Source organism: Emys orbicularis, chromosome 3, assembly GCF_028017835.1.
Source record: "Emys orbicularis isolate rEmyOrb1 chromosome 3, rEmyOrb1.hap1, whole genome shotgun sequence".
Classification (NCBI taxonomy): domain Eukaryota; kingdom Metazoa; phylum Chordata; order Testudines; family Emydidae; genus Emys; species Emys orbicularis.
In genome coordinates this window covers 1,285,792-1,310,906 of record NC_088685.1, presented here as the reverse complement: position 1 = coordinate 1,310,906, position 25,115 = coordinate 1,285,792, and the positions used below count along the sequence as shown (strand labels likewise).

General features: G+C 60.8%; 2 protein-coding genes across 3 annotated transcripts; one reads left to right on the top strand and one right to left on the bottom strand.

Moving 5' to 3' along the window:
* The first annotated feature begins 9,912 nt into the window (after window positions 1–9,912).
* Window positions 9,913–15,138, top strand: ABHD1 (abhydrolase domain containing 1). The gene is given in 10 exon segments (XM_065400614.1): window positions 9,913–10,167; window positions 11,699–11,859; window positions 11,981–12,163; window positions 12,519–12,564; window positions 13,763–13,875; window positions 14,016–14,189; window positions 14,578–14,626; window positions 14,702–14,867; window positions 14,944–14,977; window positions 14,979–15,138. Coding segments are annotated over 10 exon segments (1,329 nt in total). The 3' UTR covers window positions 15,127–15,138.
* A 928-nt stretch (window positions 15,139–16,066) lies between these two features.
* On the bottom strand, window positions 16,067–25,115 carry PREB (prolactin regulatory element binding). Of its 2 annotated transcripts, XM_065401714.1 has the most exons (9): window positions 24,984–25,115; window positions 24,303–24,504; window positions 23,659–23,876; window positions 18,806–18,886; window positions 18,354–18,478; window positions 17,360–17,533; window positions 16,790–16,862; window positions 16,374–16,533; window positions 16,067–16,166 (listed from the first exon to the last, which is right to left on the bottom strand). In XM_065401714.1, the coding sequence occupies exons 1-9, from the start codon at window positions 25,113–25,115 to the stop codon at window positions 16,072–16,074; spliced, it is 1,260 nt and encodes a 419-aa protein (XP_065257786.1). In that variant the 3' UTR covers window positions 16,067–16,071. The 2 variants fall into 2 exon arrangements, with proteins under 2 accessions (XP_065257786.1, XP_065257787.1); XM_065401715.1 differs by lacking the exon at window positions 17,360–17,533.

Sequence of the window (25,115 nt, the reverse complement as noted above, 5' to 3'; positions counted from 1 at the left end):
GGGCTCCATCTGGGGCTGGGGGGTTTGAGGTGTTGGAGAGTCTCAGGGCTAGGGTGGAGGGTTAGGGTGTGGGGGGATGAGGGCTCTGTCTGGGGCTGGAGATGAGGGGTTGGGGGTGTTGGAAGGGCTCAGGGCTGGGGCAGAGAGTTAGGGTGCAGGGGGTGAGGACTCTAGCTGGGGGTGTGGGCTCTGGGGTGGGGCAGGGCTGGGGATGAGTTTGGGGCAGGCAGGATGCCCCGGGACTGGAGCCAGAGAGGAGGACTCCCCCCAGCCCTCTCCCTGCTGGCAGCAGCGAGCTCTGGGGTAGGGGTCCCCCTCCTCCCCCCAGCAGCACAGTCACCCCCACCACTGTCACTGCACGTGCTCCTAGGGCCCCTCTCAGGTCCAGGAATCTCCCTGGCCTCCCCTGTGGTGGATGCTGGGGGGGGCTGCCTCCTCCCCTGCTTGCTTCTACCCCTCACTGTAGCCTCACTGGGGGTGGGGGTGGGGCTGCCCCTTGCCCAGCGTGGGGCAGGAGCGGTGACTGTGGGCGGGGGGGGGGGCTGTGCTGGTGGAGGGTCCCGCTGGAAAAGGGGAGGGTCTGAGGGGGAAGGGCAGGGGCAGTCTGGAGGGGGGCAGTTGATGCAGGGAGGCAGCATGGAGCGGCAGGGGAGAGGCAGGGACGCTCTGCTCGGGGGAGGCCCGTGGGGGCGGCAGGCGGGGCCGGGGAGGGAGAGGGGGTGGGGGTGGGGTTGGGGGGGTTGCATGAGGGAGGGGAAATTTGGGGTGTACCCTCTGTCTGATTTTTGTGGCTCCAGAGCTGTATAAAGCATCCAGAACATACGGATTAATCTGGCCCCAAACATTTCATTGTTTAAAATTACTTACGTTTGATGTTACATATCTTCAAATCATTAGAAATATCGCATGGTCGCATTTGCTTTGAGTTTCTTGTTCAGTGTTCATGTAGCACATTTTTAATTAAAAACCAAGGAAATTGCCAGGCAAAATGGACATGAAAGGGGATTTAAGGTTGAGTGTACATTAGAGGGATGTTATAATTATCCCCAGTAGAAACCCAGGGAATTAAGGGTTAAAAGAAGGTTAAAAGAAATCCAAGCAAATTGGGTTATGGAAATGCACAATTTGGGTACCCAAATCACCTTATATTTGCCTTGTAGGGACAAATGGAGAGAAAAATAAAGAAAAAAAAGTCTTTCCCAGTCAGTTTAATCTCATCTGGGCCCACACACATGGAAATACCTTAATTGCAACCATACAGTTATTTTACAATACGTCTGTTAGTCTATAAGGTGCCACAGGACTCTCTGTTGCTTTTGCAGATCCAGACTAACACGGCCACCCCTCTGATACTTGACAGTTATTTTACAATGTCATTAAAAGACAGAAGGGACATTGTTTGGGTGCCCTCACCGTGCATGTCCTTACTGCAATAAGTTCGGGTTTCTTTTTAGTGTACTTTAACTATACATGTTTAGTATATTAGGTATGGGGATAATTACAATATGTCTGTAAAATATTTAAACCTAAATTACTGCTAGGTACTCTGTACCTGAGCTCTAGAGGAGTTAGTGCATGTGGTAACTGTGCATTTCCATACCTTCACATGTTTGGATTTCTTTTAAGTTTAACCTTAACTCTACATTTTATGGATCTGTAATGGTTCTTTGGGGTTAATTAAAACATCACTATAATGGTCTGTTAAATTGTGACATGATTTTTAAAAGACAAAGAAATTTCCAGATTAAAATTTATTATGTGAAAAGTAAACATGAAACCGAAGAGTTTGAGAGTGAATGAGGCTGAATGCCAAACTGTTCTCAGGAAGATGATGCCCACATATGCTGTCAGCACCACCATCTTCCCTGAGAACTGCTTGGCTTCAGTCCCACTGAGAATAAAAGAGATGGCAGCCATTTTGAAAGGGGTCAGTTTGCCATGGAACTATCTGTAGTACATCATCATTCTTCAACCCTGGCTGAAGGGGAAAACTTTACTGTGAGGAATGGTAAAAAAATGAGAAGACCATTAATCCTTAAAAAAATAACACCCCTCCCCCCCAAACCTTCAGCTGTAACCAATGCTCAAATGATTTTTAACTATATTGTCAGTTTGAAAGGTCTGCACTATTCTATTATTAAGATCATTTGGGACAAAATACATGTTCTGGCACCTGTGCTAAATTTATTTTAAAAAACATTTTAAAATGAATTTTAACTCATGCACACATTCGATTTACTTGTAAATTTTCAGTAAAATGTATTCGGAACTCAACACGTGGCATAGCTTTGGAGCGCGCACACTGTGTGTTTCATACATAACCAAGTGAAAGAATCCCTGCTTTATGTGCAAATCTAAACTCAGCCCTAACTATGGAACTGTACGGATCCTGGAGTAATTGTAGTAGTGCCCATGTACTGCAAAACAATGCATCTGGAAGTGAGGGTGGATGTAGTGTTCGTATTTGTTTCACAGTTAATTTTTTATAATTTGTATTTGGTTAATGGGAGTTTTCCCTGGCAGGCTTACACCCAGGGGTGAAAGTAAGTCTAGCGACTTACCGGTACGGGGCTGGGCTGGGGCACTGTAACGATGGTGTTCTGGCGGGACCCAACTGAGAGTGCCAATTCAGGACAAATTGCTTCAATCAGGGCAGTCACAGCCCAAGGCTGGAGTTTGTCCACCTCTAAGGCAAACCAAACGGAGAAGACTTTGGTCTCACCCCACTGGCTAACCACAAGTCACACAAGCAATTCCCTTAGACACTCCAGTTTCCCAGTATCACCACCAGTGCCACTCGTTATGGGGACGAATGGTTATGAAAACCAACACCCCAGTGTGACGGGTTAGATCACAGAAACCCCCTTGGGAGCTGCCACCTGATGTGCAAAGACTACCCCTGTTCCTGTTTTCCCTCAGGACTCCAGCACCCTGTCTTGCTGAGCGAGACACTCCAGTCTGGCTCCAACACAGACCCAGGGTCTGAATCACTTGCCCCAAAGCTGCAAGTTTACCTGAAAACAGCTTACAGTAGTGTGCTTGTTTTTAGCACTCAGATGCTCAACTCCCAATGGGGTCTAAACCCAAATAAATCCGTTTTACCCTGCATAAAGTTTATGCAGGGCAAACTCATAAATTGTTCGCCCTCTATAATACTGATAGAGAGATATGCACAGTTGTTTGCTCCCCCAGGTATTAATACATACTCTGAGTAAATTACTAAATAAAAAGTGATTTTATTAAATACAGACAGCAGGATTTAAGTGGTTCCAAGTAGTAACAGACAGAACAAAGTAAGTCACAAGCAAAATAAAATAAAATGCGCAAATCTATGTCTAATCAAACTAAATACAGATAATCTCACCCTCAGAGATGCTTCAGTAAGTTTTTCTCAGACTGGACACCTTCCAGGCCTGGGCACAATTCTTTCCCCTGGTACAGCTCTTGTTGCCGCTCCGGTGTTAACTAGGGGATTCTTCATGATGGCTTCTCTCCCTCTCTCTTCTGTTCCACCCCTTTATATATCTTTTGCATAAGGCGGGAACCCTTTGTCCCTCTGGGTTTCCACCCCCCCTCACTGGAAAAGCACCAGGTTAAAGATGGATTCCAGTTCAGGTGACATGATCACATGTCACTGCAAGACTTCATTACTCACTTGCCAGCACACACATATACAGGGAGACTCACAGGTAAACAGCCATCTGCAGACAATGGGAGTCATCAAGATTCCAAACCATCATTAATGGCCCACACTTTACATAATTACAATAGGCCCTCAGAGTTACATTTTATATTTCTAGTTTTAGATACAAGAGTGGTACATTTATACAAATCAGATGATCATACTCAGTAGATTATAAGGTTTGTAATGATACCTTACAAGAGACCTTTTGCATGAAGCATATCCCAGTACGTTATATTCACTTTTTACCATATTTTTCTAAAACTATCCCAGTTACATTATATTCGCTTATTATCATGTTTTTATAAAACCATATAGACTGCACAACGTCACACCCAGTAAAAGCAAAAAGGTTCTCCTGATCCCAAAGGACCAAGCCCCAGACCCAGGTCAATATACAAATCAGATCTTACCCACAAATCACGCTGTTGCCAATCCTTTAGAATCTAAAATCATAAGTTTGAGATACAGACAGTATAGAGCCAATATTCATAACTTTAAATAAAAAAATGATACACATATACCGATAGCATAATTATAACCAGCAAATCATAATCTTCCCATAGACACCTCACACAACAACCTTTGTACAATATTTTTTGCAAATATATAACAGTGTTTGCAACAGTGATCTATACACTTAGAGATTCTGTCAATAACGTCACACCGGTATGGGCCTGGGCTGGGGCCAGCTCTGGCCCCCGGAAGGGGTGGGGCCTTGGGCGGAAGGGGCGGGGCTGGGGGGTCAGAGCCAGCCCGCCCTGTACCGGTAAGTGCCCCCCCCCCCTCCTTCCCACTCCTCCTCCCTCTCCTGCCGGGGTAGCAGCGGCAGCCGGGGACTCCGAGGGCTATTTAAAGGGCCCAGGACAGTAGAGGCAGCAGGAGCCCCGGACCCTTCAAATAGCTGCCGGAGCCCCGCAGCCACTACCCCAGGGCTCCAGCAGCGGGAGTCTGGTTGCAATTTAAAGGGCCTGGGGCTCCAGCCACTGCTGGGAGCCCCAGGCCCTTTAAATTGCCACCTGGGGATGCCGGTTCGCCCTGGTACAGCGCACGGGCTCTTGCCGCTACGCTGTACCGGGGCGCACCGGCTTACTTTCACCTCTGCTTACACCATATTTGAAACCAAGAGCAACATGTGACTATTTTGCTGCTGTGTTCAAAGAGTCGGAGAAAACCCTGCTTGTGTGAGCATCAGCATGGTCAGAACTTCATTTACTGAACTTCTCTTCCCAGCAAGCAAGCCCCATTCTCACAGGTGTCACATTCATGGTTATGGAGGGCTGTCAGTTTGAATCCAGCGCAGCTCAGCAGGAATTATAAAGGGCTTCCACTTAATGGATGTTTGATAGCCCCTCTACATAATGAGTTTGGTGAGTCCCAGGTCCAGCTCCCAGGTCACAACCCCATCGCTATTCTTTGCACTGGACAGTAAGCTCTTCAGAGCAGTGTCGCTCTCTTGCTATGTGTTTGTACAGTGCCTACCACAACGGGGCCCCGATCTCAGGGGGTCGCTAGCAACACCTTCTTCGGCAGGGGACAAATTTACTTTAAAGTTACAGCAGTTGGCAGGACAAATTGTCACACACGCTTTGGGAGTGGACAGAGGAAGTTCAAAAGTCAGAAGACAGGCCAAAAAACACAACAAAGCAAACCCCACTAGCTGATCTTTTTAACCAGTCATGGTTATTGGACCCATCACATGAGTTTTTGGGATCTCTCTCATGACTGTTTCATTCTTGTGGCTGGCAGGACAGGGCTGGGCGCGTTCCCAAATCCCTTTACCCCATGAAAGCAGTTGGGCAGTGCTGGAGATCAGCATCTCTTGACTCTGCAGCTCCCCTCGTAAAGAGCCCTGTGAAAGTGCCGAGCTGGTCCCACACCTCTCAATGTATTATTTATTTGGATGACATGGCCGTGCCTGAGGGCCAGCTGAGAACAGGGACCTAGTGTGCCAGCCACTGAACAAAAGTGAGTAGAAGACAGTTCCTTAGTGCTTGGAAAAAGGCTGCGGCTGCGAGGGCGATGGGTCCTGCCCAGTGAGATTCTCCCCTGGCAGTGGGGCAGGCTCAGGCCCTCGGCACCACTTACCCTCCCCCTCCGTTTTTCATCCTCCTGGGCTGCATCAGCATCTCCCGCAGCTCTAGAAATGCCGCCAGGTAACCCAGGGCTGAAGGAAAAGCCCCACGGTTCTGGGACGGGGAGAGCCGTGCCTGAGGCTGGCATCTCTATAAAATCTCTTCCATCTGGCTTCCAGGCCAGGCTCAGACAGCGTCTCTCACTGGGGCCCCTCTGCACAGGCTCCCTGCCCACCCGTTGCTGCTACCTAGGGTGACCAGGTGTCTGGTTTTGGACTGGAACACCCAGTTGAAATGGGATCCTGGAAGTTCCAGTCAGCACCACTGATTGGACCATTGACTGTCCAGTTGGTGGTGCCATGCAGCAGGACTAGCAGGCTCCCTGCTAGCCTCCGCGCTATGCCAGAGACTAGGGACACCATCCCTGCCCAGCCTGGCTAACAGCCATTGATGGACCTACCCTCCATGAATTGATGTAGTTCTTTTTTGATAGGTGGGTGCATAACTGGTTGGATAACCATTCCCAGAGAGTATTTATCAGTGGCTCACAGTCATGCTGGAAGGGCATAACGAGTGGGGTCCTGCAGGGATCAGTTCCGGGTCCAGTTCTGTTCAATATCTTCATCAATGATTTAGATGATGGCATAGAGAGGACACTTATAAAGTTTGCGGATGACACCAAGCTGGGAGGGGTTGCAAATGCTTTGGAGGACAGGATTAAAATTCAAAATGATCTGGACAAACTGGAGAAATGGTCTGAAGTAAACAGGATGAAATTCAATAAGGACAAATGCAAAGTACCCCACTTAGGAACGACCAATCAGTTGCACACATACAGAATGGGAAATGACTGCCTAGGAAGGAGTTGTGACGATGCGGTTCTGGCGGGACCCAACTGAGAGTGCCAATTCAGGACAAATTGCTTAAAACAGGGCAGTTACAGACCAAGGCTGGGGTTTTTCCACCTCTAACGCAAACCAAACCAGCCAGACTAAGAGGACTTCGGTCTCACCCCACTGGCTAACCGCAAGTCACACAAGCAATTCCCTTAGACACTCCAGTTTCCCAGTATCACCACCAGTGCCACTCGTTATGGGGACGAATGGTTATGAAAACCAAGACCCCAGTAAAAGAAAAAAGGTTCTCCTGATCCCAAAGGACCAAGCCCCAGACCCAATCAATATACAAATCAGATCTTACCCACAAATCACGCTGTTGCCAATCCTTTAGAATCTAAAATCTAAAGGTTTATTCATAAAAGGAAAAAGATAGAGATGAGAGTTAGAATTGGTTAAATGGGATCAATTACATACAGTAATGGCAAAGTTCTTGGTTCAGGCTTGCAGCAGCGATAGAATAAACTGCAGGTTCAAATGAAGTCTCTGGAATACATCCCCCGCTGGGATGGGTCCTCAGTCCTTTGTTCAAAGCTTCAGCTTGTAGCAAAGTCCCTCCAGAGGTAAGAAGCAGGATTGAAGACAAGATGGAGATGAGGCATCAGCCTTATATAGTCTTTTCCAGGTGTAAGAACACCTCTTTGTTCTTACTATGGAAAATTACAGCAAAATGGAGTCTGGAGTCACATGGGCCAGTTCCTGCATACTTTGCTGAGTCTGAAGGCATATTTGCCTTCTCTCAATGGGTCCATTGTATAGCTGATGGTCCTTAATGGGCCATCAAGCAGGCTAGGCAGAGCTAATCCCAGCTTGTCTGGGATGTCACCCAGAAGCATAGCATAAGTTTTCCATTCGTAGTAAAAAAAAAAAATCCTGATGGAAATACACTGGTGCTATTCCCAATAGTAAACAATGATTCTTTAGTGGTACGTATTAGAAGTTTCCTCCCAGGTGGAGGGTACTATGGAGTAAATGCCAGCCGGATTAATGCAGGGGCTTTAGAGGCTGCAGGCCAGGGCCCTGGGCTAAGCGGGGGGCCAGCAAAAAGATCTCCGGGATGCCAAACGTCCAGATCTTTTTTGCGGGGGCCCACTTAGCCCAGGGTCCAGCCACTAAAGCCCCTGCATTAGTCCTGCTGGCAGGGTGCGGATCCGTGCACTGCTGTTCCCGCTGGGCTGGAGCTGCACGGCAATCGGGAAGCTCCAGGGTTCCGTCTGCGCACTGCCCTCGCCGGCTGGCCCTGCCCCCGCAGAGCCCATCAGCTGGGAATTGTGACCAATGGGAGCTGTGGGGGTGGTGCCTGCAGGCAAGGCAGCGCGTGGAGCCACCTGCGCCCCCCCCCCCCCCCGCCATGCACTGGCCACTTCCAGGAGTGGCAGGGGGCCAGGGCAGACCCGGCCCAGCCTGCGGGACCCACCATCTGCACTGAGAGAGCTGGAGGACAGCAAGTCCCTTGCACACCATGATCCAGCCAGGCCTCTGGCTTCCTCTCCCCTCCCCCGGCCGCTGGTGGCCACCGCTCCCTGGGGCTGGTGTGAGCTCTAGGTTGGGCTGCTGGCTCTGTGCCGGGCTCCTAGCTGGGCTGGAAGAGGCCACGGTGCCCAGCTCAGGACCATCTCACAGCGAGGAGCCAGCTGGCACCGCAGGGACACAGCTCCTCCGAAAAGGAGCCCCAGGGTGTCCCAGTCTGGGCTCCAGCTCAGGGGCTACTTGGGCCATCCCTGGCCTGGATCCGGACTCCCTGCCTATCTGGGGCCCAGCTAGAGCGAGGGAATTCGTACTGACTACCCCGGAGCAGGGCCCTGCCGCCCAGCTCCCTGAGCAGGGCAGAGCATCACAGGCACTTTCTCCTGGCACTGAACGGGGGCTCCGTTAAGACAAACAGCCAGTGCTCTCCCCCCTGCCTGGCTCCCTGCCGCCGATGCCATGCCCAGCTCCTGCCTGCCGTCGCACCCGGCAGCTGCTCAGGGAAGGAGTGGGAGAGGTGGGACACCCACAGGAGCAATGGGCGCTCAGGCTGTGCCAGGGTGGGGCGGGAGTGGGCATGGGGAGGGGCATGGGGCACTGCTAATCACCTTCTCCCTAAGGGGCAAGTGATGGGAATGGAATGTGACCCATTTACAAGCAGCACAAGGGAATATTTTTCTTACCAAACTGACCACCAGGCTGTGGAACTCATGGCCACAAGACGGTGATGAGGCCAAGGGCCAGGGGGACCCAGAAAGGGTTAGACATTTCCCCGGCCCATGAGACCATCCAGTGCGAGAACAGCAGAGACGGGGCATGAGCCAGCCAGCAGCTGAGGGGGTGTGTGTGTCTTGTGCCATCTCCTGTGGGGTGGAGCCCAGGCATTGGAGTCGTGGGTCCCTGGGCTGAGCTAGCCTGGCTGTTCCTCCTTTCGGTGCCACCAGCCTCTGCGTGGCCCAGGCCCTGGATGTGCTGGTCTGTCAGAGGTGCCTGGCTCCCCAGGCCAGAAGGGCCCGGTCTCACCCCCCGCCTAGCAGGGCCCCAGACTGTCCCCGGAGCGGAGCTGGTAAAGAAACAGCCGATGTGCCGGTGATGGAGGATCCAGCCCAGCCCCGTGAATTGTGACCCCTTGGCGCCAGTGGGAATTTGTCCAGCTTCAGCCGCCAGCCCTGGGCTCGCGTTGGCCCTTCCCCGCTGGCCGGCCGAGCCCCTGGTGCGATACGTTCCCCAGGCCGTGAGCACGACGCGGGGACACGCAGGTCACAGCGGGTTCCTCGGCCAACACGCCCGACGCCGGCGCTGCCGGACACATGGAGGCTGCCCTGGCTGGGGCCGCAGCCCCGGGGGAAGTGGGGCCCCACCCACTCCAGCACCACAAAGGGGCCTCAGCCCCCCACGATCCCTCTGCCCGAGGCGTCCCCAGCGGGCACATGGCTCCGCCCTGCCCCGTGCCCGGGGCACTGCCCCCTGCTGGGGCTGCCTTGGCCTGGGAGGGGGGCTGTGCCCAGGACTCCTGGGTCCCGCGCTCCCGGCTAGTCACCGGCTCATCTGGCTGCGCGACCCTCCTCTCCAGCGCAGAGCTACCCTCACTCTGCTGTCGTCCGGCGCCTACGGGGTTAACCGCGGCCGGCCTGTCTGCCCCGCACAAACATGGCTGCTGGCCAGAGCGGGGCCTGCCCCTCACGAACATGGCGGCGGGGCCTGCCCCTCACGAACATGGCTGCCGGCCGGGGCGGGGCCTGCCCCTCACAAACATGGCTGCCGGCCAGGGCGGGGCCTGCCCCTCACGAACATGGCTGCCGGGGCGGGGCCTGCCCCTCACAAACATGGCTGCTGGGATGGGGCCTGCCCCTCACAAACATGGCTGCCGGCCGGGGCGGGGCCTGCGCAGGGCTGCCGGAAGCTGCCAGACTCAGGCGGCTGCAGGATGCGCGGGGCGCTGGGGTCCCTGTCCGAGCTGCTGCTCCGGGGCTGGGGGGAGCCGTTGCCGCTGCTGCTAGCCGCCAGCACCGCCTTCCTGTGCTACTACTGGGTGCGCGTCCCGCAGGTCCGTCCGGTCAGCGCTGGGGGGGTCGGTCCATCCGTCCGGTCAGCGCTGGGGGGGGGGTCTCTCCGTCCGGTCAGCGCTGGGGGGGTGTCGGTCCGTCCATCCGGTCAGCGCTGGGGGGGCGGTCCCACGCTGTAGGGTCGCTGGGCTCTGTCTGGCCTGGGCTGGAGCCGCCTGCGGGACACCTCTGAGCTCCGCCCGAGCTGGGAGCAATGGGGGGTGGGTCCCAGCCCTAAGAGCCCCCCCTCGCTGTGACACCCCCCTCCTGGTTTCCCCCGGCTCTCAGCCCAGATAACCCCCCCCTCCTTGGGAGCCCCCCGGGACAGGCTCCGCAGGCAGGCAGGGGGGCTGGGACTGTCTGTGCAGTGGGGGTGCTCGGAGCCGCTGAACCTGGAGCTGATGGAGACCACCCCAAGCTGGGGGTGCGGCAGCCCCCCAGTTCCAGCACCGCTGTCCTCAGGGCCCTCTGGTGGGGCCTGACCCCTCCTGGCCTGAAGCTCAGAACTGACAACCAGCTGTGGGGGGCTGGGGCCCCTCTGGGCAGCCCCTGGCCGGGGACCGTCCCCTAGAGCGGAGCTGTCTGCGGCTGGTTCTCTCCCACTGGGGCTCCTGCTCCCTCCAGGCCCTTGGGGGATTGGTCTGGGGGCTGGGACCCCTGGCCAGTGACATCCCCCAGGGCGCTCGCTGCCCTCGCCAGTGGGGTGAAGCCTGTCCCGCCCAGGCTGTGCCCGTCCCCCCTGGACACCCCAGCCAGGGTCCAGGCTGCGTGTCCCTGGCATGGCTGCGCTGACCTCATTTCAGGTCAGTCTTGAAGGAGCCGGGCGTGGAATGAAGCGTCCTTGCCCCATAGCCCAGCTGGGGAGTGACTCACTTCCCCTGGGGGGAGCCGCTGTGGCTGGGGGGCAGGGGCTGAGGAAGGGAAGGTCCCCTCCAGGCTGGGAGCAGAGCCTAGTTCTGCAGGCCGCAGCTCCGGGCTGTGCTGGCGTCTGTCTCGGTGTTTTCGGATGCTGAATGCCCGCTGGCCGAGCTGTGATGAGAACGACCCCCACAAGGCTCCTGTCGGGGTGTGCGTCATCACCCCAGATACTGGGCCGTGCCCTGGGGCACAGCCGCTCCCTCCCCCACTCGCTGCATCTCTCTGTTCCTGGTTCCTCTCCACCCTCCTCACGTGGCCCCATCTCACCTCTGGCCTAGACCGGCACCTCCCGTCCCACCTCAGCTGGGTGGGGCAGGGCCGGGCGCTGCCTGGCTCCTTCGCTCCCAGCACCGGGGAGCTGGATGGGACCCACTGGCTAGCAGGGCATGTGAGCTGGGGGAGGGGTCTACGCTGTGGGGCCGGGCTCTGTCCCTGCTGGCTCAGCCCCATGTCGTGGGATCTCGGGGGCCCTGTCCATGGCTTGTGCCAGGGCCTGCGAGCATGACGGGCTCTGACAAGCCAGGCCGTGCTGGAGCTGGTGGGGATGTAGGGCCTGGGAGCCGGGCCCGTCCTTTGGCTTGGGCTGGCCCCAGCTCTCCCCAAATCTCTCCCCAGAGGCCCCTGCTGGTGGGCGGGCTGCCGTTCTGCGCCTTCCTGGAGACACACTGCCCCGTCGTCAGCGAGCCCTTCTACCCCACACCCTGGTGCTTCGAGGGCCGGCTCCAGACCCTGCTCCGCTTCTTCCTCCAGTCCCGGCCCCAGGTCTCCTACCGCAGGTGCGTGCTGGGCTGGGCGAGTGGCTGGGGCGGCTGCTCCGTGACTCCCAGGCTGTGCCCATGGGGCGCTGCCCAGGCCCCTGCTGCCCGGGGCTCACTCCACCCTGTGCTCCCTGCCCAGCGAGTTGCTCCGCACAGCGGATGGAGGGCAGCTGCTGCTGGACTGGGCGGACAATGCCGAGAGCCAGCGGTACCCGGAGCCTGGCACACGCCCCACCGTCCTGCTGCTGCCAGGCCTCACCAGCAACAGCCAGGCCACCTACATCCTGCACCTGGTGCAGCAGGCTTCCCGCGCGGGGTACAGGTGAGAGGCTGCGGGGGGCCTGAGTGGGGGGCTGCAGGGACCCAGCCTCATGGTCATCCCAAGTGAGGGTCGGGCAGTGATGGGCATCTGGCTCAGTGCCAGTCTCTGAGGGGCATTGGGGAAGGGGGGCTGGTTGCGGGAAGGGGGGATGGAGGGGTTGTGGGGGAAGGGGGGCTGGTTGGGGGATGGAGGGGTTGTGGGGAAGGGGGGCTGATGGGGGGGATGTGGGGGAAGGGGGAGATGGGGGATGGAGGGGTCATAGGGGAAGGGGGGCTGGTGGGGGAACATGGGGGTGGGGATGGAGGGGTTGTGGGGGTAGGGGGCAGGGAGCCTCACCCGTCTCCTCTCTCCCCAGGACTGTTGTTTTCAATAACCGAGGGTGCAAGGGGGAGGAGCTGCTGGTGAGTGAGCTGTGTCCCCGGGGGGGCCTTGGGGCCCGGCTCCAACCCAGAGATCCTGGCCCAGGCGGTGGGGTGGGGGGCAGCACGCTCCGTGGGCCCTGGAGGGGAGGGCAGGGCTCGGCCCATGGGTCCCGGCAGGTTGGAGCTGCTGTCCCATCTATACAGGCAAAACAAGGTGTCTAAACTAGCTGTGAGCCCTCAAGACAGACCTCAGCCTCCCTAGGGATGGCTCTCTGAGAACAGCCGCTCAACGGGCAGTGGCAGCCGGACCAGCTACCAGAGCGCGGGGAGCCCTCAGGAAAGGGATGGATCAGACAGCAGAAAATATCATATTGCCCCTGTCTAAATCCACGGGATGCCCACACCTGGAATACTGCGTGCAGCTGTGTCACCCCAGCTCAGAAAAGATCCTTTACGTTTGGAAAAGATGCAGAGAAGGATTAGGGGATAGAACAGCTTCCGTAGGAGGAGAGATTAATAAAACTGGGACTTTTCAGCTTGGCAAAGAGACGACTAAGGGGGGATATGATAGAGGTCTATAAAATCATGACTGGTGTGGAGAAAGTAAATAAGGAAGTGTTATTTACTCCTTCACATAACACAAGAACTAGGGGCCACCCAATGAAATTAATAGGCAGCAGGTTGAAAACAAACAACAAGGAAGTATTTCATCACACAACGCACAGTCAACGGGTGGAACTCTTTGCCAGAGGATGCTGTGAAGGCCAAGACCATAACACGGTTCAAAAAAGAACTAGATAAGTTCCTGGAGGACAGGTCCATCAGTGGCTATTAGCCAGGCTGGGCAGGGATGGTGTCCCTAGCCTCTGTTTGCCAGGAGCTGGGAATGGGCGACAGGGGATGGATCACTGGACGATTCCCTCTGGGACACCTGGTACTGGCCACTGCCAGAGCTGGGGTCCTGGGCTAGCTGGCCCAGTCTGGCTGCACTTCGCTCCATCCCATCCTGCAAACGGCTCTCAGGGCTGAACCCTCCCCATGCACCTGGGGGGCCAGGACCCCCCTCCCTTGCATGCAAGAGTGGGGGATCCAGCATGAACACTCCTGTCAGCTCCATGGCCCCCCATTAACTGCAGTCAGCCAGGGACACCCCCCCTTGCCAGCCCCAGCACTACCTCCCCGGGGACACCCCCTCCCCCAGCCATGCTGCCCCCCTGAGCTCTGCTCTCGCTCTTAGACCCCCAGAGCCTTCTGCGCAAGCAACACGGAGGACCTGCAGACCGTGGTCACCCACATCAAGGCCCAGCACCCGCGGGCGCCGCTCCTGGCCGTGGGTGTCTCGCTAGGCGGGTGAGGAGCAGGGGCCGGCAGAGGGAGGTGAGGGGTTAATGTCTGCCCCCCCCAGCTGGGGAGTAGCAAGGGGAGGGGGGCTGAAGGGTTAATCTGGGGGGGCGCAGATCCCCAGCCCACCTGCGGTGCTGTCTCCCCAGGATCCTGGTGCTAAAGTACCTGGCGCAGCGGGGTCGTGACACGGGGCTGGTGGCCGCCATGACCTTGTCCGTCCCCTGGGACACCGAGGAATCCAGCCGCTCGCTGGAGCAGCCGCTCAACTTCCTGCTGTTCAACCGGCGCCTGACGGCCAACCTGCGCCACCTCGTCAGCCGGTGGGGCTGGTTCATGGGGGGGGTCAAGGGGATGGTGGGGCTGGTTCATGGGGGTCAGGTATGTGGGGGTGGGGGACATGAGGGGCTGGGTCGGGTGGCTGTAGGGCTGGTACAGAGGTTGGGGGGACTCTGGGGCTGATACCTGATCCTCCAACCCCCATGTATGTGGTGAGGAGGTGTGGGGCTGGTGCATGGAGGTTGGGGGGAATCTGGGCCTGATACATGGGGGTCAGGGCTGTGTGGGGCTGGTTGATGGCAGACGGGCTGTGAGGCGGGGTTAGGGGGATCAGGTATGTGGGGGTTGGGGAGTGTGGGGCTGGTTGATGGGTCGGGGGGCTCTTGGCTGTCTTGCTTGGCAGCTCCCCACTAACTGTGGGGCCCGTTGCAGGCACAGGAAGGTGATTGCAGAGAAGGTGGATGTGGAGCCCGTACTGCAGGTATGGCCCCCTGCCACCCCTCCCCCAGCCGCCCCCCCCAGTGCCCCTGGCCCTGACCCCCGCTCTCTGCCCTAGGCGCGCAGCATCCGGGAGTTTGACGAGCGCTACACAGCCGTGGTGTTCGGCTACGAGACATGCGCCGAGTACTACCAGGACGCCAGCCCCTCGCACTCGGTACACGCCGTGCGCCTGCCCGTGCTCTGCCTCAACGCGGCCGACGACCCCTTCTCGCCGCTGCAGGGTGAGTGCCGGGGGCTCTGGGCCCAGCGGGGGGGCTCTGGGCTCAGCTTGCGGCTGCCTGACTCACTCTCTTTCAGCCATCCCCCTGGCCGCGGCACGGCGCCTCCCCACGCGGCGGGCACATCGGCTTCCTGGAGGGGCTCTTTCCCCGGCACGAGAGCTACATGGACCGCGTCTTCGCCCAGTTCCTCGCCGCCGCCTTCGAGCACTGCCAGGAGCTGAGCCGCCGCCTGGGAACCGAGCGCCCAGCCCCCCAATAAACCTCCTGCCCGCATACCTGCTGTCCTCCATGAACTGCAGGGAGCCAGGCCAGGGCCCCGCTGCAGTGACACCACCTGCGGGGCTTGGGCCAGCCTGGGCTATGGGGCAGGGCCGAGACCTGGGCCCTAGAGGGGAAAGACCCTGCTGGACCCCTGCCTGGGGAGGACTGGGGGAGCTGTATGGAGACCAGCTTCCAGAGCCTAACACTGCCCAGGCTCTACCCTGGGGGGGGATCCCTCCCCAGAGAGACACCCCCACAACCCCTGGGGGAGGGGCAAAACAATGGCCGTACAGCCGGGGTGGCAGCTGAAAGGGGAGGGCTCCCCCCAGCCAGGCCTGCCCGAGACACCCGGCCCAGGGCCAATGGAGCCAATGGGCTGGGCCCTCGCACAGCGAGTGGCCTGTGCCTAGACTGGGGGGGGGGGGACGACGACGACGACCGTAGAGGAAACAGGATTTTCTATTAATTGCCCCCGCAGTTCCTCCCATGCGCTCTACAGCCCCCCCTCCCCCCCCCCGCACGCACAGGCAGGGGAGCGACAGGTCAGACTCCAGTTTTAATGGCAGCCAGCGACCTGCAGCAGGAGCAGGAGTTGAGGCTGCTGGCACATCGCTGGATGGGCGTCGTGGGGCCGACTGGCACAGGCTGGGCTCTCAGCCCCGTGCCACGGCCCAGCCAGAACATCTCACCACCCCGAGAGCTCCAGTAGCGCCCGTCCCATGCAGGAATCCGCCTGGAGCACACATCCCCACCACGGGCGGGCAGGGCAGGGGCACCCGGCGTGGGGCCAGGGGGTCTGCTGGTCTCTGAGCTGCTTCACATTGTCCCGGGGGGAAAGCCAGGCAGGCGAGGGTCCTGACATGCCCCAGGCAGGGGCAGAGTCTCTCGCTGTCCCAGGGGCTGGGCCGGAGCCCAGCCCCCCGCGCCGCGGGGCTCCTCACGCCTACAGGAAGCCGGGGAAGGCCAGCTGCAGCAGCAGGATGGTGGCCACCACCAGGCCAGCGCAGAGCAGCAGCAGCAGCCACACGGGGAAGCTGCCTGTGGGAGAGAAGGACCCGGCTCAGGGGGAACCAGCCACCTGGAGGAGAGGGGGCAATGAGAGGGGGAGGGGGGGGGCGTGACGTCAGGGGGGCCCCGCTAGGATCTAGCCGGAGCAGGGAAGAAGCCTGGGCCAGGGTGGGGGGCAGGACCCCCATGGGGTCTGTCCCACAGGCCCCCCTCCCCCCAGGGGCCCGGGGCACATACGCCTGGGGGGCAGCAGATGCAGCTTGCAGCGGCTGTCCACGGCCACGCTGAGCAGGGCAGCCTCGTTCTCGGCCAGCAGCTCCCGGCCCCGCCGGCTCTCGGGCAGGAAGGCCACGTCCGTCACCACGATGCCATGCGCCTCCTTCACGTAGTACAGCCTCTGCGGGGAGGGCAGGGTCACGGGCATCGCCACGGGCCAAGCCGGGTACTGGGCCCTGCCCAGGATGCAGCTGCCTCTGGGGTGGGGCAGCAGCTGCTTCAGCCCTGCACAGCCTGAGCTGGGGTGGGGGGTGGGGTGTCCAGAGCTAGGCCAATGCCCAGCTCCCACAGGGGCCCTGGAGAGTCCCCCCACCCCCCGCCAGACAGCCCCGCCCACAGGGAGCCCCGCCCCCTCCAGGCGCCCGGCAGCCAGTTACCTGCAGCGAGAAGGAGACGTGAATGGCAACCGAGCCCGTCACGGTGCCCAGCCCCAGAAACGTGCCCGAGTCACTGGTGGGACAGATGGCACCAAACAGCTGGTCAGACAGATGGACAGCACAGCCCCCCCCGCCCTCCCCCAGCCTCGCCCTGACCCCCCCCAGCCCAGCCTGCCTGAGAACTGGGCCAGTGTGCCCCCCCCCCCGCCCTGACCCCCCCCCAGCCCAGCCTGCCCGAGAACTGGGCCAGCACCCCCCCCCCGACCCCTTCCAGCCCACCTGAGAACTGGGCCAGCACCCCCTCTCCCCCCAGCCCTCGCCCTGACCCCCCCCCCCCAGCCCAGCCTGCCCGAGAACTGGGCCAGCATCCCGTCTCCCCCCAGCCCTCGCCCTGACCCCCCCCCCAGCCCAGCCTGCCCGAGAACTGGGCCAGCACCCCCTCTCCCCCCAGCCCTCGCCCTGACCCCCCCCAAGAACTGGGCCAGCACCCCCTCTCCCCCCAGCCCTCACCCTGACCCCCCCCCAGCCCAGCCTGCCCCTCTCCCCCCAGCCCTCGCCCTGACCCCCTACCTGACAGAGAGGCAGGAGACGACCTCGCCCCCGCAGGGCTGGGTGAGCAGCGGCAGGAAGCTTTTTCCATCCCACTTGGTGAGGTAGCAGGGCGGGGGGCGGCGCCCGCGCTTGTGGGGCACCTGCACCGTGTAGAGTCGCAGCGCCTCGGCCTGGTCCGGCACCGCTCCGAACCTGCCACCGGGAGCCCGTCAGCCCAGCCCAGCCCCCGCCGGCCCCCCTGAGCCCAGCCCCCATCCACGCCGGGAGCCCGTCAGCCCAGCCCAGCCCCCGCCAGCCCCCCTGAGCCCAGCCCCCATCCACGCCGGGAGCCCGTCAGCCCAGTCCAGCCCCCCTGAGCCCAGCCCCCACCCACGCCGGGAGCCCGTCAGCCCAGTCCAGCCCCCGCCGGCCCCCCTGAGCCCAGCCCCCACCCACGCCAGGAGCCCGTCAGCCCAGCCCAGTCCCCGCCGGCCCCCGAGCCCAGCCCCCACCCACGCCGGGAGCCCGTCAGCCCAGCCCAGTCCCCGCCGGCCCCCGAGCCCAGCCCCCACCCACGCCGGGAGCCCGTCAGCCCAGTCCAGCCCCCGCCGGCCCCCCAGAGCCCAGCCCCCACCCACGTCGAGAGCCCATCAGCCCAGCCCCCGCCGGCCCCCCTGAGCCCAGCCCCCACCAGCATCCCCGAGCCCAGCCCCCACCCACGCCGGGAGCCCGTCAGCCCAGCCCAGTCCCCGCCGGCCCTCCTGAGCCCAGCCCCCACCCACGTCAGGAGCCCGTCAGCCCAGCCCAGTCCCCGCCGGCCCCCGAGCCCAGCCCCCACCCACGCCGGGAGCCCGTCAGCCCAGTCCAGCCCCCGCCGGCCCCCCAGAGCCCAGCCCCCACCCCCGTCGAGAGCCCAGCCCCCGGGTCCCAGCCCCTGCCCCAAGCCCCACCCTTGAGCCCAGCCGAACAGCCAGGCCCCTGTCCCCAGGGATAAGTCGATCTGGCCAGGCATCGCTCCATGCCAGGGCCCTACCTGCAGGCCTGGTAGCGGTAGGTCTTGTCAGGGACGCCCGGCATGTTCTCGTCCCAGCGCAGCCGCACCACCAGCTGGTCCCTCTGCCACACGCAACAATGGAAATCCCTGCCCGCCGTCACCACCTGCCGGGATGCAGCCGTGAAAGCCGGGCGGGGGGGCCCCCAGCCAGACTCAGGAGCAATGGAGACCCAGCCTCAGTTTCCCCAGTCCGTCTGGCCTGCACCAGGCTGCGACTCCCCCTCTCCTGTCTAAGGCACCGCGGCCGCACCCCACCGTGTGCCACCTCCCCGGGCCAGCACCGGCATCCTGAGCCCCCCTCCCCCGCCCACAGGAGCCTTCACTCAGGGACGCCGGCCCCCGCCCCACACAACCCCCCTGGCGCGTGGGGGGCAGGCAGCGAGCGCCCTGGGGGGGGGGACTCACCCTGGGCTCCGGGGTCGGCTGCTCACCTTGTTCTCGGGACCCAGCGCAATGTCCTCAATCTCCCCGTCATGGGCTTTGAACTCCCGCACCTTCTTCATGCTGGGGAACTGAGAGAGAGCCGGGCTCAGCGACCCCCCAGCTGGGGAACTGAGAGAGAGCCGGGCTCAGCGACCCCCAGCTGGGGAACTGAGAGAGAGCCGGGCTCAGCGACCCCCAGCTGGGGAACTGAGAGAGAGTCGGGCTCAGCGACCCCCCAGCGCCCGGGGAACTGAGAGAGAGCCGGGCTCAGCGACCCCCCAGCGCCCGGGGAACTGAGAGAGAGCCGGGCTCAGCGACCCCCCAGCGCCCGGGGAACTGAGAGAGAGCCGGGCTCAGCGACCCCCCAGCGCCCGGGGAACTGAGAGAGAGCCGGGCTCAGCGACCCCCCAGCGCCCGGGGAACTGAGAGAGAGCCGGGCTCAGCGCCCCCCCAGCGCCCCCCCGCCTGGGAAACAGAGAGAGCCGGGCTCAGCGACCCCCCAGCGCCCGGGGAACTGAGAGAGAGCTGGGCTCAGCGCCCCCCCAGCGCCCCCCCGCCTGGGGAACTGAGAGAGCTGGGCTCAGCGCCCCCCCAGCGCCCCCCCGCCTGGGGAACTGAGAGAGCCGGGCTCAGCGCCCCCCCCAGCGCCCGGGGAACTGAGAGAGAGCCGGGCTCAGCGCCCCCCCAGCGCCCGGGGAACTGAGAGAGAGCCGGGCTCAGCGCCCCCCCCAGCGCCCGGGGAACTGAGAGAGAGCCGGGCTCAGCGCCCCCCCCAGCGCCCGGGGAACTGAGAGAGAGCCGGGCTCAGCGCCCCCCCCAGCGCCCGGGGAACTGAGAGAGAGCCGGGCTCAGCGCCCCCCCCAGCGCCCGGGGAACTGAGAGAGAGCCGGGCTCAGCGCCCCCCCAGCGCCCGGGGAACTGAGAGAGAGCCGGGCTCAGCGCCCCCCCAGCGCCCGGGGAACTGAGAGAGAGCCGGGCTCAGCGCCCCCCCAGCGCCCGGGGAACTGAGAGAGAGCCGGGCTCAGCGCCCCCCCCAGCGCCCGGGGAACTGAGAGAGAGCCGGGCTCAGCGCCCGGGGAACTGAGAGAGAGCCGGGCTCAGCGCCCCCCCAGCGCCCGGGGAACTGAGAGAGAGCCGGGCTCAGCGCCCCCCCGCCTGGGGAACAGAGAGAGCTGGGCTCAGCGACCCCCCCAGCGCCCGGGGAACTGAGAGAGAGCCGGGCTCAGCGCCCCCCCAGCGCCCGGGGAACTGAGAGAGAGCCGGGCTCAGCGCCCCCCCAGCGCCCCCCTGCCTGGGGAACAGAGAGAGCCGGGCTCAGCGACCCCCCAGCGCCCGGGGAACTGAGAGAGAACCGGGCTCAGCGACCCCCCAGCGCCCGGGGAACTGAGAGAGAGCCGGGCTCAGCGCCCCCCCAGCGCCCGGGGAACTGAGAGAGAGCCGGGCTCAGCGCCCCCCCAGCGCCCGGGGAACTGAGAGAGAGCCGGGCTCAGCGCCCCCCCAGCGCCCCCCTGCCTGGGGAACAGAGAGAGCCGGGCTCAGCGACCCCCCAGCGCCCGGGGAACTGAGAGAGAACCGGGCTCAGCGACCCCCCAGCGCCCGGGGAACTGAGAGAGAGCCGGGCTCAGCGACCCCCCAGCGCCCGGGGAACTGAGAGAGAGCCGGGCTCAGCGACCCCCCAGCGCCCGGGGAACTGAGAGAGAGCCGGGCTCAGCGCCCCCCCAGCGCCCCCCTGCCTGGGGAACAGAGAGAGCCGGGCTCAGCGACCCCCCAGCGCCCGGGGAACTGAGAGAGAACCGGGCTCAGCGACCCCCCAGCGCCCGGGGAACTGAGAGAGAGCCGGGCTCAGCGACCCCCCAGCGCCCGGGGAACTGAGAGAGAGCCGGGCTCAGCGACCCCCCAGCGCCCGGGGAACTGAGAGAGAGCTGGGCTCAGCGCCCCCCCAGCGCCCCCCCCGCCTGGGGAACAGAGAGAGCCGGGCTCAGCGACCCCCCAGCGCCCGGGGAACTGAGAGAGCCGGGCTCAGCGACCCCCCAGCGCCCGGGGAACTGAGAGAGCCGGGCTCAGCGACCCCCCAGCGCCCGGGGAACTGAAAGAGAGCCGGGCTCAGACACCAGGCCGAGCCCAACACCCCCCCCTCCCCACAACTCTCCTTATGCCCCCAGTCTCCCAGCTCCTCCCCACACGTCAGCCTGGCTGCCATTAACACTGCTATGGCCAGGGCGGGCGGAGCCAGCTGGGCTGGTTTAGCCCAAGGACCTGGGATTGCCAGACTGGACCCGGCCGCCTAGGGCCAGGTGCTGCAGAGAGGGAGGCACCTGCCCTGGTAGCCCTGAGGCAGCAGGGTTAGTTATAACCACACCCGGCAGCCTTGTGAGCCACAGAAAAACAGCCAATCCTGTGTGAATCTTGCTAAGCTCGGGGCCCCACTGGCGTCCTGCGGCAGTGAGTTCCACAGGCTAATTAATCATTGGGCTAAAGAGTGTTTCCTTTTATCGGCTTTCAACTGTCCCCCTTTTAGCATCTTTGAACTCTCCTTGGTCTCACGTTATGAGCTGGGAGAAGAGACACACCCCGTTCTCCCTACTATTGCCCGCCCGCCTGAGCAGGACAGTGACAGTGAAATGCTCAGGGTGATTAGTGAGGCTACAAAAACAGAAAACCCAGTAATAATGGGGGATTTCCATCATCCCCATACTGACTGGGCACATGTCACCTCAGGACGGGATGCAGAGAGACCATTTCTAGACACCGTTAATGACGGCTTCTCGGGGCAGCTGGTCCTGGAACCCACAAGGGGAGAGGCAAGTCTTGATTCCCAGCTAAGTGGCTCACAGGGTCTGGTCCAAGAGACGAACATAGGCAAATCGCTCGGGAATAGTGACCATAATGTTAAATTTAACTTCTCTGTAGGGGAGAAATACCAAAGAAACCCACCACAGCAGCATTTAACCTAAACAAGGGGAACTACACAAAAGCCAGGACATTAGCTAAACGCAAATTAAAAGGAACAGTCACAAGAGTGAAATGCCTGCAAGCAGCATGGAAACTATTTAAAAACACAACAACAGAAGCTCAAACTAAAAGGATACCCCAAGTAAAAAAATCAGTCAGAGGACCAAAAACCCACCCCCCTGGCTAAACAACAGAGTAAAGCGGTGGTTAGCGACAGAAAGGCATCCTTTCAAAATAGGAAGTCAAATCCCACTGAGGAAAACAAAGGATAAACTCTGGCCAAGTGAAGTATAATCAAGCAGGCCAAAAAAGAATTTGAAGAGCAACTAGCAAAAGACACAAAAACTAACAGCAAAATTTTTTCTAAGTACATCAGCAGCAGAAATCCTGCCAAAGCGGTCAGTGGGGCCGCTGGACACTGGAGATGCTAAGGATGCACTCAAGGAAGACAAGGCTGTTGCAGAGAAGCTCAATGAATTCTTTGCATTGGCCTTCACTGCAGAGGGAGATTCCCACCTGAGCCATTTTCTTTTTAGGTGACAGATCTGAGGGACTGTCCCAGACTGAGGTGTCAGTAGAGGAGGTTTTCGCACAAATCGATCAGTTACACAGTAACAAGTCACCAGGACCAGGTGGTGTCACCCAAGAGTTCTGAAGGAACTCAAATGTGAAACTGCAGAACTCCTAGGGTTCCAGAGGTGATCCCGGCAATTACAGGCCAGTAAGCCTGACTACAGTACCAGGCAAAATGGTTGAAACTATGGTAAAGAAAAGAATTATTAGACACACGGATGAATACAATATGCTGGAGAAGAGTCAACATGGTTTTTGTAAAGGGAAATCACGCCTCGCCACTCTACTAGAATTCTTGGAGGGGGTCAACAGCATGTGGACAAGGGGGATCCAGTGGCTATAGTGAACTTAGATTTTCAGAAAGCCTAAGCAAAGTAAGGTGCCCCGGGATAAGAGAGAAGGTCCTCTCATGGATTGGTAACTGGTTAAAAGACAGGAAACAAAGGGTAGGAATAAATGGTCAGTTTTCAGAATGGAGAGAGGTAAATAGTGGTGCCCTCCAAGGGTCTGTACTGGGCCCAGTCCTATTCAACATATTCATAAACCATCTGGGAAAAGGGGTAAACAGTGAGGTGCCAAAATTGGCAGATGATACAAAACTGCTCAAGATAGTTAAGTCCCAGGCAGACTGTGAAGAGCTACAAAAGGATCTCTCAACACTGGGTGACTGGGCAAGAAAATGGCAGATGAAATTCAAGGTTGATAAATGCAAAGTAACTCACATTGGAAAACAATCACAACGCTACATACAAAAAAGAAAGATCTTGGCGGCATTGTGGATAGTTCTCTGAGAACATCCACTCAATGTGCAGCGGTAGTCAAAAAAGCGAACAGAATGTTTGGCATCATTAAGAAAGGGATCGATAATAAGAAACTATCATATTGCTTTTATATAAATCCCTGGTACGCTCACACCTGGAATTGTGTGTGCAGATGTGGTCGCCCCATCTCACAAAAGATCTATTGGAATTGGAAAAGGTTCAGAAAAGGGCAACAAAAATGATTAGGGGTCTGGAACGGCTTCCATATGAGGAGGGATTAATAAGACTGGGACTGTTCAGGTTGGCAAAGAGACGACTAAGGGGGGATACGACAGAGAGCCAGAAAATCACACCTGGTGTGGAGAGAGTGACTAAGGAAGTGTTATTTACCCCTTCTCATAACACAAGAACCTGGGGTCACCCAATGCCATTAATAGGCAGAAACAGGAAGCGTTACGGCACTGACCGGCCCCCGCCCACCCAGCGGGAGGCCTGAAGGATCTTGGGCAGGGACCCCCAGCTGACATCACCTCCCACAGGGGAGCAGCTCCACTCCCGCCCAGGCCTGCTCCTACCTCCCAGAGTCGGAGGAACCCATCGGCGCCGCCCGTGGCCAGCAGCGAATGGTCCGCGCTGACACGCACGGCCTTCTGCAGCGCGTCGGGGCTGAAGTCCGTCTGCACGCTGCACAGCGTCTCCACCTCCACCTCGCCTGCCTCGCTCCTCGTGTCGCCCTCGCCTTTCTCAGAGGGGCTGGGGGCCTTTCGCTTCCGGGGGCCCTTCTCCGCACCGCCTGGGACAGAAAGAGCAATGACGGCCCACACCAGCCGGGCGCCTCAGACCCCTGCCCCCATCCGCTCCCCACAGCGCCCCCTGCTGGGCGAGGCTGGGACAGAGGAGCCGGGAGCTCCCCCCCGCCAGCTCCTCCCCCCCCCCACACACAGCGCCCCCTGCTGGGCGAGGCTGGGAGCTCCCCCCAGCCAGCTCCTGTCCCCCCCTCCAAACACACAGACACAGCGCCCCCTGCTGGGTGAGGCCAGGACAGAGGAGCCAGGAGCTCCCCCCCAGCCAGCTCCTCCACCCCCACAGCGCCCCCTGCTGGGCAAGGCCAGGACAGCAGAGCTGTTACTTTGGTACTGCTGGGAAGTCCGCCCTGGGTAGGAGCTGCATACACCCGCCCAGGCCGCCCCTTTCCTGGCACCGGGGCTGCGCGTCTCACCGGCCTTGCTGGGGGCGCTGCTGGCGCTTTTCTCATCGGGCCCCTGCAGGCGGAAGCGGAGGATGTGGCAGCTGGCGTCCTGCCCTGCCGCGATGACATCGCCCGCCAGCGCCATGCTCATGGTGGCCCGGGTCTCCGTGTCGTGGGAGTGCAGCAGCGAGGCGCTAAGCTGGCCCCCAATCTGCTCCAGCTGGAGGAAATGCTGCAGGGAGCAGAGGGAGACACCAGGGCACAGGACGATCAGGGATGGGTGTGGGGCAGGGCAGCCCCGAGGACACCCAGAGCTGGGCCCACCCCGCAGACCCCAGGCAGGCTTCAGGCAGCCCCAGAAGTGGCGCTCTCCAGCTGAGCCGTCGCACCCCAGCAAGACAGCTGCACGGGGACGACAGGCTCAGCACAGGCCCACTGCCTGTCCCCCCAGCCGCAGGAGCCCGGCCCCAGAGCCTGGCACCAAACCACCAACAGCCCAGAAAGTGCTGAAAGTGCATGATCCACACAGCCCTGCCGGTGCCCCTCACTCCGGACCCACAGCCCCCTGCTAGCCCAGCCCTGCTGGTGCCCCTCACTCCGAACCCATAGCCCAGCCCTGCCGGTGCCCCTCACTCCGGACCCACAGCCCCTGCCCCCCAGCCCTGCCGGTGCCCCTCACTCCCGACCCGCAGCCCCCGGCCCCGCCCCCACCAGGCCGTTCCTGACGCCGGTCCGGGCCGCGCCGCCGCCGCCCGCCGCCAGGGCCAGCCCGCGGGGGTGGATCTGCAGCGCGTAGAGCGGGAACGGGGCCCGGTAGAGCTCGGGCGGCCGGCGGGGCCCCAT

Coding starts and splice junctions, on each gene's coding strand:
- PREB (XM_065401714.1), bottom strand. CDS start 25,115: ATGGGGCCCCGCCGGCCGCCCGAGCTCTACCGGGCCCCGTTCCCGCTC. Junction 23,877..24,302: donor CAGCGCCCCCAGCAAGGCCG/GTGAGACGCGCA, acceptor TTTCTGTCCCAG/GCGGTGCGGAGAAGGGCCCC. Junction 17,534..18,353: donor TACCGCTACCAGGCCTGCAG/GTAGGGCCCTGG, acceptor TCCCGGTGGCAG/GTTCGGAGCGGTGCCGGACC.